Source organism: Mandrillus leucophaeus, unplaced genomic scaffold (genome assembly GCF_000951045.1).
Source record: "Mandrillus leucophaeus isolate KB7577 unplaced genomic scaffold, Mleu.le_1.0 Scaffold171, whole genome shotgun sequence".
Classification (NCBI taxonomy): domain Eukaryota; kingdom Metazoa; phylum Chordata; class Mammalia; order Primates; family Cercopithecidae; genus Mandrillus; species Mandrillus leucophaeus.
The window spans coordinates 2,440,872-2,458,871 of NW_012101710.1; the positions used below are offsets into that span (position 1 = coordinate 2,440,872).

Sequence of the window (18,000 nt, forward strand, 5' to 3'; positions counted from 1 at the left end):
GGTTACAAGTGTGTGCCCCCATGCCCAGCCCTAATATAAGCATGTAAAGCAACAGATTTTCTCTCCTAAGTGCTGTAGCAGCCACATCTCAAGATAAAAGTGTTGATACTTGAACATTGTCTTTAAGTTCAGAGTACTTTCTAATTTATTTTGTGAATTCTTCTTGATTTTGGCATGTCTGGGTACCGCTCCTGGAGTGTGCATATCTCTTGCTTCTGTTCCCATCTGTCCACCTTTCCATTTGCACCCTCATATTAATTAGTTATTTCAGCTCCCAAGCTGGTTACTCTAAAACCTTCGCCATATCCTAATCTGGTTCTGAGGCCTCACTTTGTGTCTTCACACTGTGTGTGTCTGTTAACATGCCCGTCCAGTAGTCCCTCTTGCTCTTCACACCGTGTGTGTGTCTATTAACATGCCTGTCCAATAGTTCCCCTTGCCTGTGGCTTCACTTTCCATGGTTTCAGTTACCCGCAGTTAACTGTAATCCAAAAGCAGATGAATGCAGTACAGTGAGACACTTTGAGAGACCAGATTCACATAACTTTATTACAGTGTATTGTTATTGTTATAATTGTTCTGTTTTATTATGGTTAACCTTACTCTGCCTAACTAATTAAACTTGATCATTGGTACATGTGTAAAGGGAAAAACAATACAGATAGGGTTGAGTATTATTCAAGGCTTCAGGCATCCACTGAGGTCTCAGAATGTGTCCCCTGAAGATAAGGAGGGGACTCCAGTATTTTTTCTTAAAAGCCAGGCATAACGTATCAGTTGCAGGAACGTATCACCTTCTCTTCCTGGTAAACTGTGATTCTCTGCATTTGCCTATCTGCCTCTCCAGTTTGGGGGCAGCAGTGTGTCCTGTGATCTCAGCTTTCTGATGGGTCTAAGCAGAGCTGTGATTTTCTTGCTGGTGTTGCTGCTGTGAGGATGGGAGTGACACCTTCCAGGCCCTTTACATGTCAGACCAGAGAGTCTGACTTCTTTAACCTGTGGATTATTCAGAAGTGTGTGGTATAGTATCCTTGCTATGAGTTCATATTTATCATATTTGGAATTTGTGGAGCTTCTTGAAATTTGTAAATTTATGTGTTTCACCAAATTTGGAAAGCCTTCTGCTTCCAAAAACATTCTCTGCCCCACTCTCTTTGTTCTCTCCTGTGAGATTCCAACTACCTGTGTATTAGGCCCTTAGAAATTGTCCCAAAGATGCCTGCATCTCATTTTTTCTTTATCTTTTTCCTCTTTTTGAGATTGGATCATTGGGTCATCTATATTAATCTAATTTCATTGGTCACTAATTCTTTCCTCTCTCATCCCCAGTCTGTTATTAAGTTCGTCCAGTAAATTTTTAAATTTCAGATGTTGTATATTTTAGTTCTAAAATTTCCACTTGTTTTCCATTATGTTTTCTGTGTATCTGATAAGATTTTCTATACCTTTATCCAACCTGAGCATTTTTAACCTAATTGAGCCTAATTATAATAGCTGCTTTAAAGTCTGTGTCGAGCCATCCCACTATCTGAGTTGATAACTCCTGATTGTTTTTGCCCCGATGATGAACACCTTCCATATGTTGAATAATTTGATTATATCCTGGGCATTATGAATGTCGTTTTAAGACTGTAAATCCTGTTCTGTTCATCCATCTAATGTTGGTATTTTTGCTTTAGCAGACACTTGCTGAGACTCAGACTGCCATCTTGGTCATGCCTATGCTGCTGGTTGCTCAGATCCCAGCAGAGACCACTTTCAGTTTGCCCCATATGTATGGTTCAGGTGCCAGCCAGGCTCTTGGGCAGAGTTTATGCAGAGAACTTGAGGTCTTCCTCACTGACTGTCTTCTTTCTGGAGTTCCCACCTTACTCCCTGGCAGTCCTGGTTGCCCCAGCTCTGTCCTCTTGTTCTAGCCGCAAAGATGGTAGGCTTTCCGTCTGAATGTTACTGTTGCCACACACCACCATGCCTGTGGTTCCCAGCTGATGTGATTGTGCACCTGGAAAATTCAGAAGAACCTACCCGTCTATTATTAGAATACAGAGCTTAGCAGAGTGACTAGTACACAAGCCAGTGTACAAAAATCAATTGTATTTCTCTTCACTAGCAACAAAGGATTAGAAAATGGAAAATGTTTAAAGATACCATTTAAGAAGCACCATAAAAGATTACATACCTAAGAATAAGTCTAAGGAAAGATGTGAAGCACCTGTGTACAGAAAATTTATAAGCATTACCAAGAGGAATTAAAGGCCTCATTCAAAATCAAAACTCTGCAGGTGTTTTGGGGGACAGGGAGGATAGAAATTGACAACTGACTTTAGAACTAATATGGAAATGCCAAGGGCCAGCGAGACTCAGTGCTTTCTTCACTTTGAGCACCAAGTGAGTGAGGACAGAGGTGAATTACAGCCCCTGGAAAATGACGGCATCTGTGAGACCACGTGGACAGCGACGAGATACACGGGAGGGGGACTCTTGTTGACAGCAGAATGTCACCTACAGACCGGCAAGCGTGGAGTGGCGCTGATTGAAAAATCATCTCGAAACTGTCGTGTTAAACACTGGAGACATCGCAGAAACCCCAAGGGCCATGGGAGGCAGCTCTCTTCTTCAAAAATCTCAGTATGGGCCGGGCACGGTGGCTCATGCTTGTAATCCCAGCACTTTGGGAGGCTGAGGCGGGCAGATCACTGAAGGTCGAGACCAGCCTGGCCAAAATGGCAAAACCCTGTCTCTACTAAAAATACAAAAATTAGTTGGGTATGGTGGTGCACCTCTGTAATCCCAGCTACTTGGGTGGCTGAGGCAGGAGAATCTCTTGAACCCGGGAGGCAGAGGTTGCAGTGAGCTGAGATTGCGCCACTGCACTCTAGCATGGGCAACAGGGTGAGACTCCCATTACAAAAAAATAATGAAAAAATTCAGTGTTTCAGATTAAATGAAGCTAAAGAGGCATGATAAGTACATGTAAGTAATATACTAAATTCTGTGCTGGAGGAGGAAAATGGTCTAATAATGCTATATCTGTACATATTAGATAAACCTTGCTGTCTAAATACGTGGTACTTATGAGACAGCCATCCTGGATGAATCCTCTTATCCTCACGGCATTCTCCTCAAGCAGTGCCTGAAGTTGCCGTGGTTGTAGAAGCAGGTGTCCTCATTCTTAGGACATACCCTCTGAAGTTGTTAGGGGTAAACAACTTGCTCTCAAATGATGATGGATTTTAAGAAGTCTATATTGAAAAGGAGTGAACGAAGGATAAAGCAAATGAGAGAAGACGTGAATCTGGAGATGAGGTGAATCTGGAGAAAGACTGTATGGGCTCTTTGTACTGTTCTTGTGACTTTTCACACATACCTCTATCCTAGCCCCAAAGAGGCTTGGAATTTGGGTTCTGGCTGCTACAAAGGCTGGAATTCTGCTGTGAATTTCCCCAAAAAGTAGAAAGGTAACAGGCAGCCCAACTGTGACATGCTTGGAGCCTCACATGCTGGACTTTAGGGATTCTCTGGTGCAAGCCTCTAGAAATGGGGTGAGCTCTCCCTACCCCCAGCCCTGTTATTTAGGTTTTGGGGTTTTTTAAGAGACAGTGTCTCACTCTGTTGCCCAGGCCTGAGTGCAGTAGCGCAGTCATGGCTCACTGCATCCTCAACCTCCAGGGCTCAAGTGATCCTCCCACCTCAGCCTTCTGAGTAGCTGAGACCACAGGTGTGCACACCATCACACCTAGCCTAGGTGCTTTTTATCTAGAGGCAAGGGAATATCTTAAAACATGCTGTAAAATTTCTTTCTAGCTCACTTTTCTATGATGATCCCTGTGATACAAATGAAGAATCTAAATCTATAGTTTTCAGGGCTGAATCTATAATTTGAACTATTAGACATCTTATGAAACTGTTGAAGAATGAGCCCAACAGATACTCATAAAGCCACTGCCCAGTATTAACATGTTTATGTTTCACCATCTTTGCCTCTGATAGATGAAAATCTACACGTTCATAATTATATTTATCAGCTCAAGCTGCCATAACAAAATACTCTGGGTGGCTTAAACAACAGAAATTAATTTTCTCACTGCTCTGGAGATTGGAAATTGGGGATCCAAGTGGCAGCACCATCAGGTTCTGGTGAGGGAGGGCGGTCTTCCTCGCTTGCAGACGGCTGGCTTCTCACTGTGTCCTCATATAGGGAGGGAGAGCTCTCTGGTCTCTTCTTAGGAAGGCACTGTCGTGTCATGAGGTCCCCGCCCTCAGTCACCTCCCAAAGGCCCCATCTCCAAACAGCATCACTGCAGGTGGGGCTTCCACACAGGAATTCTGGGAACATACAAACATGCAGTCTATGATGATAATGATCTAAATAGAAACTCCTCGAAAAGATCACCAGGAAATGCCAGAAAAGCCAGAAAAGATCACACTGGGGTGCCGCTTCACAGCTAGTAGGATAGCTACCGCTTTTAAAACTCAGAAAATAGCAAGTGTTGGCAAGGATGTGGATAAATTGGAAACTTTGTACGTGGCCCATGGGCATGTAAACTTGTGCAGCCACCGTGGAGAACAGCTTGGTGGTCTTCAGAAAGTTAAGCACAGAATTACCAAAGGACGGCCGGGCATGGTGACTCATACCTGTAATTCCGGCACTTTGGGATGTCAAGGTGGGCAGATCCCTGGAGGTCAGGAGTTCGAGACCAGCCTGGCCAACACATTGAAACCCCATCTCTACTAAAAATACAAAATTCAGCCAGGCTTGGTGGTGCACGCCTGTAATCCCAGCTACTTGGGAGGCTGAGGCAGGAGAATTGCTTGAACCAGAGGCAGAGGTTGCAGTGAGCCGAGGTCACGCCACTGCACTCCAGCCTGGTCAACGGGGCGAGACTCCATCTTAAAATAAAAAAAGAATTACCATAGGATGCCACAATTTCACTCCTAGGTATATACTCGAGAAATGAAAACATATTCAAGCAAAAACTTCCCTACAGCTGTGTGTAGCACTGTTCACAACTGCCAAAAACTGGAAACAGGCAAAATGTTCATCAACTGACAAATGGGAAAAAAAAAAACCATACCCATACAGTGCCATATCTATACATATATATACATTTGCCATAAAATGGAATGTCGCAGCGGCCCGTGCTACAGCGTGGGCGAGCCTCAGAAATGCTGCACCAAGTAAAAGAACCAGGCGCAAAGGGCTGCATGCTGTGTGATCACACTCCAGTGAGAGTTCCAGAACAGGCAAATCCATGGAGACAGCAGATTCGTGTTGTCAGGGGCTGGGCCGGGGCAGTGGGAGTGGTAGCTGATAGGCTGTGGAATTGGTGGCTGTACAGCATTTTGAAGGTAGTAAATGCCATTGAATGGTTCATGTCAAAATGGTGAATTTTCTATTATGTAGATCTTACCTAATGAAAAAATAACAGAAGAACCCAGGCAAGGGGGCTGGTGCTTTAGGGGCCCGGCATGGCACCCCCGCAGCGGCACCCATGCACACACGAAGGACACACCCCGCGGGGCCTGAGCTTACAGTTGTAGAGGCTGCTCCAGGGCCAAGGACCCCATGCAGCCCTTCCTGGGGTCTCACTGCTGTGACCGAGGGGTGGCTGTTTGCCAGGCTTGGAGACAAGGTGTCCACAGGCACAGCCACGCGGCCACACACAGGGCAAGGGGGCCAAAGCGTGGCCAGAGTCAGGGGCCAGCTCCTCTGTACTTTCACATTCTGGCAAAAAAAAAACGGAGGAGGCCAGAATTCTAGGTTCTGCCTCTAACCTTGGTATCCTGTTAGGTTCATTTGCTTTAATTTGGGTTCAGTTTTGAGGGGTTGGTTTTTTATTTAATTTTTTTTTTTTAATTATGGAAGATGTTAGTTAGCATGGTTCCAAAGTCAAACACACTCAGAGAGATCTACTCCTGTCTCTGTCCCATCCCCCATTTCATCCCTCCCTAGAAGTCATTTTCATCTACTGCTGGTGTATCCACATTTCCTTTTCCAAATATAAGCAAGCAGACTACGAGTTTTAGTCTCCCGCCATTTCTTACATAAAAGGAAGATGCTCTGCATTGTTTTGTGCCTTGTGCTTTTCCTTTGGCAGTGGGTATCGGAAACCTCCTTCCAGCCACAGAGCTCTTCTCCTTCGCCGATGCACAGCCCCCGACTGCATGGAGATCACAGTTTATTCAACCAGCTTCTCTTACTAGACATTTGCTGCAGTGACAGCCTTGTGTCAGCGTCACTTTGTATTTCTGCCAGTGAATCTTTAACCTAATTTTTTTTTTTTTTTTTTTTTTAAAATGGAGCCTCACTCTGTTGCCCAGGCTGGAGTGCCGTGGTGCAGTCTTAACTCACTGTAACCCCTGCCTCCCAGGTTCAAGCGATTTTCTAGCCGCAGCCTCCTGAGTAGCTGGGATTACAGGCGCACACCACCACACCTGGCTAATTTTTGTATTTTTAGTACAGACGGGGTTTCACCGTGTTGGCCAGACATGTCTCGAACTCCTCACCTTAAGTGATTGCCTCGGCCTCCCAACGTGCTGAGATTACTGTGAGCCACCATGCCTGGCCCTCTTACCTAATGTTTGGGGATGATAAATTAGCAACAGACACTTCATAGGTACCCATGTTAAGACTTGAAAAGCTTCATTTTTATAATGTATGTGAATGTGGTGCTTTCTCTCTTTTCCAGAATACTTTCACAGCGGTGATATCATTTAATCTCACGCCACCCCTGTGAGATGTCATAGGCATTCACTGAGCAAAGCCTGAGTTCAAAATGAGGATTTCTTTTGGGGAGCTAGATAATAATTTTAAAAGTATTTTGAAAGATTCTCTGTTGTTTGGTTAGCATCTCTATTCAGTGGAAATTTAATGCTAACTTTAATATTTATGTGTTAAGTAATGAAGTTGAAAACCTGGCCTTTAGAGTAATTTGCTGTTATTTTTCATATACAGCAATTTTAAAATTTGTCTTTGTATTTTGTTACATTGAAGTGAGTGAACTAGATTTTGGAATCATCTGGCTCACCACTGACAAGCCCTGTTTTCAGTCACGGTGTGAATGACCCCGTTTTAGGATTTTAGAGTTAACCTCACTAAGTGCAGAAACTGTAAGACAGGGCCAGGCACAGTGGCTCACGCCTGTAATCCTAGCACTTTGGGAGGCCGAGGCAGGGGTGGATCACCTGAGGTCAGGAGTTCAAGACCAGCCTGGTCAACCTGGTGAAACCCTGTCTCTACTAAAAATACAAAAGTTAGCCGGGTGTGGTAGTGCACACCTGTAGTCCCAACTACTTGCTAGGTTAAGGCAGGAGAATTGATTGAACCCAGGAGGCAGAGGTTGCAGTGAGCCAAGATCACGCCATTGCACTCCAGCCTGGGCAACAGGGCAAGACTCCATCTCAAAAAAAAAAAACAACAACAACAGTGAGACAGCTCCTGAATGGGCAGATCGGGTTTAAAACTAAAAGGCCCTGTGGCCAGGAGCTGGACGTTGGTGTTTGTTTTCCTTGTAACCACTCTCTGGTCCTTGATCTCTCCTTACCTCGACCCTTACATCTCAGACCAATCCACGGTTACCTTTGTTCCCTCTTGCTCCCCAGTGGGACCCACACATGGGCTATCTTTCATGCACACCCTGTCAGCCTGTGACATTGACAGGCAGAAACTGAACCAAGCATGTGGGTAGAAAGGTTCCAGTCAGGAGCAGAGGACAAGAGGGAACCAGAGTCACCCCCTCATGTACTGATCTCGAGGGTCTGGTCCTGTACACGGTTGAAAGATTTGAGACTCTTTTCTTGTGGTCCTAAGTTAGCTGAAGGAAGCGCGTGAGGACAGCAGAGGTCTGTGAAGGGGCAGCTCGCTGTGTGCAGAGACAGAGGTGACAGGCGAGGCTGCTGTAGGAGCTGCGCTGACAGAGCTCTGAGCAGCAGCGAACCCAGCGTGTGTCGTTCTCCTGCCGGAGGTGTGGGTGACAGGTGCTTCCAGAAACTGCTGACGGCTGCAGGGCTCTACAGAAAGGTGGTCCCCTCATGGGCGTGTGTTGGCCTAGGTCCTGCCCAGCATCACGATGTCATATCTGCCCGACTGTGCCCAGCACAGGTGCACAGGCCCCAAATCAACCTGCTGCTGCTGCTTGAAACAGACAACCCCTCTCTCACTGCCCACCAGCCCCTGCTCGGGTTCATCCCTCTGCTCATGAGAGGACAGACACATTCCTGGGACAGTTGAGGCAGGGGACAGGCCCCGTCAGGTGTGTGCTCAGTGGCCTCTGGGCCTGTGAGAGGACAGGCACATTCCTGGGACAGTTGAGGCAGGGGACAGGCCCCTGTCAGGTGTGTGCTCAGTGCCCAGTCTAATGAAATTCATTTTGTTTAATCCGCAAGTTCAAGTGTGTGTTAATCTTGAGCAGTGTAGGTTTTTCACACCAAGGAGAGTCCTGAAAGCCCACTTTGGATCCACTGGTGTTTCTAGATCTCGTGACTGCAGCAGCCGTCGAGAGGACTCTGGGCTCATCTTGGCACACACAGTTCCTCTTTATAAACCCGCCAAGCAGTTAATTTCACGTGGACCTCTCAGTTTCTGCCACACACTTTTTCTCTGAAGAAATGACTGGATTCTCCTAGTGTTGAAAGTGCATGGGATTGTCAACCTGGCCCTTTTAATGAGCTGCTGCTGTGAGACTTGAGTCTGTCACAAACGATCGTCCCATGGGCTGCGCCCCATCAGCGGGTGCGTCGTCCAGTCTCTGCTGGTGAACCGCAGTGCACCAAACCTCAGGGACAACAAGAGTGCAGATGTGACGGACCGCATTCTGGATCGCACAGGGTTGCTCTGTGTCCCCTTCTTCCCTCCTCTCTAGCCTCCGTTAGAGAGCTTGTGGCACAGTCCCTGGCACCTTACAGTTCAGTGGCAGCTTTCCCACAGACCCCCTGGGCTGTTTCTCGAGTGAGGCCGCCCTGACATGAAACTAGATTTGACTCCTCCACCAACTGTGCAAGATGACCAAGAGTCACAGATAAGTTATGTCCATTCCAAGTAGTGAAACAAATGCTGTGATGAGTTAAATGGGCCATCCTCATTCAGTCATCGTAGAGAAAGCAGCAGGGAAGATGTTTGCATGTGAGCATTTGCCGTGTCGTAAAGTGCAGTTTGGGGACTGATTTCAGACTCGAGGAGTGTTTAGATTCACACCGAGGGAAACGTCCTTCCTGTTTCCTGCTTCACCTCTAGCTCGTCCTGATTGTGTCCTCTGTGGCGCTTTTCCCCTTGCGTCCGTACTATCTGGGTGGAACACATGGCATCCAGGGTTTTGTGTCCTGTGGTGATAAGAGCTGCCCAGGGCATCTGTGCCACTGTGACTCCATGCCTGACCCAGCTAGAACCCTGCAGGAGAACTGTGTCTGCTTCCTTCGTGCCTGGTGCCACCACCTGCCTAAAAACAGGCAAGGGTGGCTCGGGCTGTGAGCTGCTGCCACTCCCAGCTCCCTGGGGGAGCCAGCGGCCACAGGAGAGGGAGGGGTGGTATCTTGATGCTTCTTGGGCTTGCATGGCACCTTCTGAGGCCCGGGTGAGGGCGGGAGAGCAGGAGGAGGCAGGGAAGAAAGGCGCTGAGGAAGGAACGTGTTGTAAATCAGGTGAGTGAGTGCGCCCAGCAGCTTCTCCCAGCTACTTCCTGTCGGGACGAGGGAGGAGGTACGATGTGCAGAGGAGCAGGGGGACTTGGCACAGCCACAGGAAGGCAGCTGCCCCACCGGCCTCACACTTCCCACATCGCAGGGACTTGGTGAGGAAGGGAGAGAGCGGGCACAAGAGGTCAGTCGTGCCAGGCACCTGAGGTGCCTTCACCCCAGCACTCCCGATGCCGTCCCTGCTGCAGAGCTGGGCCTCTGCCTGCAGCTCTGGGGAGCTGTGGTCACGAGGTGCCCGTGCTCACCCCATCCTGCCACAGAGGAGAAGGAGGTATGCTCACTCAACACAGGCAGCGCTGGGATGGGAAGGCGTGTGTGTTTCTCTCCCCTCAAACAAAACACTCACTTTGGAAACATCCAGAGGCCTTCGTTCTAAAGTGGGAATGTGGGCTCTTCCCTGAAAGGCTTCCTGTCTGCTTTCTCCCCTCAGTCTGTCTGGGACAGAGGAGGAAGAGAGAGACTGAGCAGGTGCTGGCCACCTTTCTCCATCCCTTACAACGTCACGAGCTTCGGCACCCTCACGTAGTCCGTTCTGATGGCCTTCTCTCCTTAAAATTCTCCTGCGTCAGCTCGCCACATGTGTATGACCTTGCCCCTGTACACTTCCCTGAGACTGCAGAAAGTGACTACTCTTCCACAAGCCCTGATGTCAGGACAGCCTGGAAGCCTAGACTCTGCCTGCTGGTGTCTGTCTTTAGAGCAGGGTTCAAAGTGGAATCTTTTAGAAAGTGGTGTAATTGGTTTTGAACATGCTACCTTTGAAGGGACTCAGTGCGTGCCTGTTCACGTGCAGGCTGCTCTGTGGTCGGTGGTTATGCTCTCCTGGCTCCTCACGTGCCCGGTGTGTGCCACGCGTTTGGCGGCTCAGCGCTTCCTGATACGGGGTCCTGGGTGATTCCGCTGGGCCCTTCTTGCTATGGAACAGATTATATCAATGATTGGTCCAGGCAGGAGAAGACTGGCCGTCATTCCACCACAACAATCCAAATGGAAGATTCCCCTGTGTTGGCTACTGTAAATCAGGTCATAAAAATGTGGGAAGGAATAATGGACTCTTTCTAGAAACTGGAAGATGTTTTGCCAGATGCTCCTTCTCATCAAAATCTTTCATTTTTAAGGACAATGTCTTGGGTCCCTTGGGCCATCTTCGTCAGAAGCAGACTGTACCCAGGAGCCAAAATCTGAAATCCTATTCTGGCCTGTCCTTTGCTGGCTGCATGGCCAGGAGTGGGCCAGCCTTCATGTCTGGAAAGAGAGTCCCATGTCAGAGGGGCTGGCATCCCACCACACGCCGAAACCCAGCAGGGAAAATTGAAAAACAGCCAGAATTTGAATCTTAGGGTTGGAGCTAAAGAACCTGCATTAAAATCTTTCTTTAATGGTAGTTTCTTTATTTTAGAAAACATACGGACACTCTTCACATGTTTCCTTTGCTTTCCCATTCGCACAGAGGCGAAATACCACTGCTCTTACCCTGTTCAGTTATTATATTTGCCACATCAGGATTCCTCGATCCAGACTGAGCTGTGAATATTCTTCCTTCCTGACAGGGGGAATCAGTGAAGTACTTCCTGGACAACTTGGACCGGATCGGCCAGCTGGTGAGTAAGCACGTCTGCCCGAGGAAGCTGGGCTCTAGGGTTAGAAAACACGTGTCCAGAGACCAAAGCAGTCCACGTGGTGAGGGCTTTGGCGGGACTGACAGGCCAAGCTTATTCTATCACATTACCACGAATGGTACTGTATTGGCATGCTCTCACTTAGATCTGTGCTCCGTCTCGGGGCGGGGGGGGAAATTGCCTTTGCCCAGATCACTATAAAGGAGATAGAGGAGTTGTTGAGTGAAAGTAGGACTTCCTTTAACTTTATCTCACGGAAAATTCAAACATATTCAAAAACAAATAGTCTAATGGAACCCCAGGCGTGGCAGTTATCACTGATTACCAGTCTTGTTTTGTTTTTTGTTTTTTGTTGTTTTTTTTTTTTTTGGGAGGGGGGACGGAGTCTCGCTCTGTCACCCAGACTGGAGTGCAGAGGCGCAATCTCGGCTCACTGCAAGCTCCGCCTCCTGGGTTCACGCCATTCTCCTGCCACAGCCTCCCAAGTAGCTGGGACTACAGGCGCCCGCCACCACACCCAGCTAATTTTTTATATTTTTAGTAGAGACAGGGTTTCACCGTGTTAGCCAGGGTGGTCTCGATCTCCTGACCTCGTGATCCTCCCGCCTCAGCCTCCCAAAGTGCTGGGATTACAGGCGTGAGCCACTGTGCCCGGCCTGATTACCAGTCTTGTTTGAGCAGCCCTCTCTCCCTGCCTCCAGGAGCAAATGCAAAGAATATTTTAGAGTGTACCTCGAAAAGACGAGATGAAAAATCACAACCACAATAACCGCGATACTGTATAGCTCCTGAAAAATAGCAGTAATTCCGTAATGTTAACCTAGTCAGTTTTGAGATTTTCCCTATTGTCTCATTAATGTTTTCATGTTGATTTTGCTTTGTTTCAGCAGATTTGAATCAGCAACCTAATAAGGTGCATGCATTGCCATAGGTCAATATTACTTGTGTTAATCTGTATGTCTCTCCTTTTTTTCTTTCAATTTGTTTATTGGAGTAACTGGGTTATTTATCCTGTAGGGTTGTTTCTTGCCATGTGGACTCTGCTCTTCCACCCCTGCAGTGTTATTGAAGATGTTTCTCTGTCCCCTGCACACCCTGTGGGTGGTAATCAGACCTCTAGATCGAGGCTTGATCACGTCCCTGTTTGCTCCTTTGGTGAGACAGCTGCCTGCGTGGTGCGTGCACTCATCACGGGAGGTGTTTTGTTGGTGTGGGTTTTTTTGTTTATTTGTTTTGAGACAGGGTCTCTCTCCATCACCCAGGCTGGAGTGCAGTGACACGATCATAACTCATTGTAGCCTCAGCCTCCTAGGCTCAAGTGACCCTCCTGTCTCGGCCTCCCAAGTAGCTGGGACTATAGCCTGTGGCGCCACGCTCAGCTAATGTTTTTCCTTCTTGTCAGTACCGGGTTTTACTGTGTTGCCCAGGTTGTTCTTGAACTCCTGGGCTCAATCTATTCCTCCCACTTCCCAAAGCACCAGGATTATAGGTGTGAGCCGCCGTGCCTGGCCTGGAGGATTATGAATAGTGCAAAGTCAAAGTGAGTGAAGAGTGTGGTTGCCTGTGTGTTGCTAAAGACTTAAAGAATTTTCTAAGAATAACATTAAATGTATTGTAGACTGAATTTACATCACATTACAAAACCTAAATTAATTCACAGTAAGGTTTCGGAAGCTATAAGCTCTGGGAGTTAGAAAAATAAAAAGGTATCTCTGGTATGGAAACAAAAAAGATGGTAAATTTCTTCTGGAGAAGAAAATGGATGTGGTTTTGCCCTGGGCCTGCCCACGAGTGTTCTGAGCATTCGTCCTCAGACTGGTGAGCCTCCGTTCGTTTTGAAATGTAGTATTTGATTCTGTTTCACGGCCAGTTGATAATTTTATAAATGAAATTTGCTTTTGGTATCTGGTTCAACTTCTTGCAAAACTCGGTCTCTTTCCTTCTAACCTGTCTTTTTGCCATCTTTTTGTTTTTATGTTCTTGTGTTCTTTCTTCCTCCCCCTAAATTTCTGCCTCATTCTGTATTTTACAGAATTACTTTCCTAGTAAGCAGGACATCCTGCTGGCGAGAAAGGCCACCAAGGGAATTGTGGAGCATGACTTCGTTATTAAGAAGATCCCATTTAAGATGGTGGATGTGGGCGGCCAGCGGTCCCAGCGCCAGAAGTGGTTCCAGTGCTTCGACGGGATCACGTCCATCCTGTTCATGGTCTCCTCCAGCGAGTACGACCAGGTCCTCATGGAGGACAGGCGCACCAACCGGCTGGTGGAGTCCATGAACATCTTCGAGACCATCGTCAACAACAAGCTCTTCTTCAACGTCTCCATCATTCTCTTCCTCAACAAGATGGACCTCCTGGTGGAGAAGGTGAAGACCGTGAGCATCAAGAAGCACTTCCCGGACTTCAGGGGCGACCCGCACAGGCTAGAGGACGTCCAGCGCTACCTGGTCCAGTGCTTCGACAGGAAGAGACGGAACCGCAGCAAGCCGCTGTTCCACCACTTCACCACCGCCATCGACACCGAGAACGTCCGCTTCGTGTTCCATGCTGTGAAAGACACCATCCTGCAGGAGAACCTGAAGGACATCATGCTGCAGTGAGCAAGAAAGCCCCGGGTTTGTCGTCCTTGAACAGCCTCCACGGCTGTGGGTCAGACTCTTGGGTGTGTATTGTCTGTGTGGTCCTTGAGTGGGTTTCTCGGATCCGTGCCCTGGAATACCTGGCTCAGGAATGCTGTCAGACCAGCCAGCCAGTGAGCTCTAGGCAAAAGGACATGGAAACTGTCACGTTAGCTACTGAATCCTGGGGGCAAGTGAAACTACTGAAAACCCGAGTGATGATGTTGTGAATACGGAACACCTAATCACACAGCTTGCTTTGCTCTTACAGAAACGTTCCTCTTTTTCTGACACAATTTAATTGAAGACCGTGTGTGTGTGTATGTGTATGTGTACACACACGCTCTGTCTTTAATGACAGAAACACAGAAACCAGCTGGCCTTGCAGACGGCTTTTCTAACTCACAAGTCTTCTGAGACAGACTAACCTGAAAGCTTTGCCTAACGGTAGCTTGTAGAGATCCAGTGCACGCCGATGCTGCTAAACTCAGAGTGCCTGAGCCTGGCCCTGCAGCCCCAGCCGCAGTGTCTGAAGGCCACCTCCCAAAGGGAGCACGTTGCCTTTTCAAACTCCCGTGCCGATTTCCTAAGAGCCCCTAGTCCACGCCTCTCAGATGAAGCTGAGGAGCCATGCCTAGGATCCCTTCCCAGCTCTGAGGATGGGCTGGGGAGCTCTGCAGGTGTGGATTCACCTTATGCCCCTACAGCAGGCTCAGCCCTACCCACCCTGCCCGATGCCCAGCAGCACAACACGGACTGAGACAGGATGCCCACGGGGACTGCTGCTCTGTCCGCATACACACAGCGGTGCTCTTCTCCCCTTAGCCACCCCCGCCCAACCCAACGGCAGAGACACAGAGACCAGGTCCCCTTGCAGATGGCTTTCCCATCTTCCTGCAAGTCATCTGCACACACACAGTTGGCAACACATAGCGTTTCCTTCTTTCAGAAACATTCCTCTTCTGGGGCTTCAGAAAGCTGGCAAGGCCACTAGCAGAGCTTTTGTTAATGCCCCAGCGGCTTGGCGAGCTCACAGCTGACCTTTCAGGAAGCCCACAGACGCTGGAGGAATCTTGAGTTTCTCCAAACTGCCGCTCTACCAGTGCCTTTGGACAGCCGTGCCTGTTTGCAGCTCTCCTGTAAGTCTGATTCTCATCGAGGCCCCTTGCTCCTATGACTGTGCTTGCAGAACAAGTAAACAGTCTCGGATGCCGCTGTCCCGGGGGAGCCCGCGGAAGCCTGTGAATGTTGATACAAGCTGGCCAGTCATGGGCCCAGCTCACTTGTCCAGCTACCTGCCAGGTGGCTTTCACTGTGTTTAAAATACATTGCATTCCAAGCTGGTCCCCTCTGTGTATCACTCTACTGAGAAATCCTGCCTAGCGTGTTTGGGGATGTGTCCTAGCATTTAAAAAAAAATGAAAAGCTTCCTCTTAATTGGCACCCGAACATTGCTGTGGCTCAGTTACACATCCCAGGGCCCTCGTCCCGAGGCCGTGCTGCCCCTGACCCCGAGCCCCTCTGCAGCTCACCCTCGGCTTGTTTCCTGCAAACTTGATAAATACAAGCCCTTGGGACAGATGCAGAAGCAGAAGAGGGAGGGGAAAACCTGCGTCTGGGTCACCCTGTGAGCAGCGCGTTTTCATCAGGAGACAGCATGGAACTCTGTCTTGCAGTGCTCAAGGGCGTGCATCAGTGTTTGCTGGGCTTGTGGCTCCTTTTTTGGCTGGATAAAGAAGTTGCTGTTTTTGTACTGCTTCTGTGGCTCTTCACAGACCTAAAGGATGTGACCGGAGCTGAGTGCTGATGACCAGGTTTTAAAAGAGAAAGAAAACTCTGGTGGGCCTCTCGGGATGGTCTCAGGTCACATTTTCAGTTTCCAACAGTGATGCACGGCCAGTCCAGAGCGTGGTGAGCTTTGTTTGCCTCCCGGGTCCGCTTTTACTGTCTCTCCTGTGTGTGTGAAAATCCAGGGCCCAGAGGAAGTGCAAGCGGGTCCTCCGCCTCTTGGTGGCGCTGTTGGCGACAGCAGCGCTGTGATTGGCGTAGCAGGGGAGTTGTTTGAAACACCTTCCTGAGTAGTCCAGACTTGTCAATGAGTGCTTTTTTTCCTGTAAACAGTCTGACATATTTACTCGTCACTTTCAAACCGAAAGCATGAAAGGAAGGAGATGTTGTGGGGTCTGTTTAACTTGATAGAAAGCACAGTGGGATGGCCCCCGGCCCGGGCTCTTGACCCGCTCAGCACTGGCCCCACCTCCCTGGCCGAGGCACTTGGCCTTGCTGAGCTGGACTTCTCCTCCTCCTCATGACCAGGGTAAATTAGAACATGTTTAAAGACACCCCCTTCCAAATTCTGTAACGCATTGTAATTGGAGAAGAAGGAAACTGCAAGGCTAAACTGTCATTTACAACTTTGCTACGCATAGACCGTAGTCAGTTTTGTCTCCAGAACCTTAGGCTTTTGTATTTTTTAATTTTAATTTCATTGTTAATCCTTATTGTCTTTTTTTATTAAGATGTTGGAAAAGCAGGAGGTAGATTTGCCTCATCTATTATTGCAAAAATGTAACAATAAAGTTCCTCAAAATAAGATAATGTTCCTCATAGCTAACTCTTTACACATAAGAACGCATATAGGGATTTTACTGAAATCTATTTTTAACTCTTCTGTTTGTAGAGAAATTGTTTCAAGGATTTTGAGTCATAGGTCTAATTTATAGAGATCTCTAGAATTCGTATTGTAATTTTCCTACTTCTTTGATAAAAGAAAAATGGGTCAGATTATTTTAACTCCAAGATTAAAAAAAAAAAAAAACAAACTTGAGAGAAGACTATTAGTTATAACTAACTTGGTGGTTCTGGGAACAGACATCTAACTTGGTATTGTAAAGCAGAGGCTCCCACTGGGATGATAGTGGTCCGGGTCAGTTGTTCATGGCATAAGCTTTTCACAGCGTGTGAACATTGGGAGGGTCTGGCTTGAAAATTCAGCCACTCTCAGGCTCTGAATGTTTATTAAAATAAATTTAGTCTTTCTTTGCTTAATATAAAATATTGGCAGGATTCAAAACCAACGCTAAATTGATTTTTCAGTCCCCAAAATTCAGAGCAAATCACTCTAATCATAATTTTTTTTTTTTTTTTTTTTTTGGAGACAGAGTCTTCCTCTGTCACCAGGCTGGAGTGCAGTGGCACGATCTCAGCTCACTGTACTCACTGTAACCTCCACCTCCCGGGTTCAAGCGATTCTTCTGCCTCAGCCTCTCGAGTAGCTGGGTCTATAGGCACCCGCCACCACACCCAGCTAATTTTTTGTATTTTTAGTAGAGACAGGGTTTCACCATGTTGGCCAGGATGGTCTCAATCTCTTGACCTCGTGATCGGCCCACCTCAGCCTCCCAAAGTGCTGGGATTACAGGCGTGAGCCACCAGACCCGGCTCTAATCCTAATTTTATTTGAAGGTGGTTTATTATTTATTCATCATAGTTTCTATTTCCATACACCAAACAAAGCCTGGCATGTAGAAAACCATTGTAAATAACATTTTGGGCTGGGTGCAGTGGCTCACACCTATAATCCCAGCACTTTGGGAGGCCAAGGTGGAAGAATTGCTTGAGTGCAGGAGTCTGAGACCAACCCAGGCCACAAGAGACCCATCTTTACAGATAAACAAAATTAGCTGGGCATGGTGGTGCGTGCCTGTAGTGCCAGCTACTTGGGAGGCTGAGGCAGGGGGATCGTTTGAGCCCAGGAGCTTGAGGCTACAGTGAGCTGTGATCGCACTCTGCACTCCAGCCTGGGCAACAGCAAAGATCCCATCTTAAAAATAGATGAAGATAGCTGGGCACGGTGGCTCACACCTGTAATCTGGCACTTTGGGAGGCTGAGGCGGGTAGATCACAAGGTCAAGAAATCGAGACCATCCTGGCCAACATGGTGAAACCCCGACACTACTAAAAATACAAAAATTAGCTGGATGTGGTGGCACCTACCTGTAGTCCCAGCTACTGGGAAGCTGAGGCAGGAGAATCACTTGAACCAGGGAGGCGGAGGTTGCAGTGAGCCAA

At 47.9% G+C, this 18,000-nt stretch overlaps 1 protein-coding gene across 1 annotated transcript in view; it reads left to right on the forward strand.

Annotated features, from left to right (window-relative positions):
• Nucleotides 1–16,984, forward strand: part of GNA12 (guanine nucleotide binding protein (G protein) alpha 12) — an 82,221-nt gene extending 65,237 nt beyond the window's left edge. Inside the window, exons 3-4 of the mRNA XM_011976921.1 lie at nucleotides 11,241–11,291; nucleotides 13,342–16,984. Coding sequence (XP_011832311.1) covers nucleotides 11,241–11,291; nucleotides 13,342–13,911 — 621 coding nt within the window. The 3' untranslated portion in view covers nucleotides 13,912–16,984. The remainder of the gene's footprint in view (nucleotides 1–11,240; nucleotides 11,292–13,341) is intronic.
• Nucleotides 16,985–18,000: the final 1,016 nt, after the last annotated feature.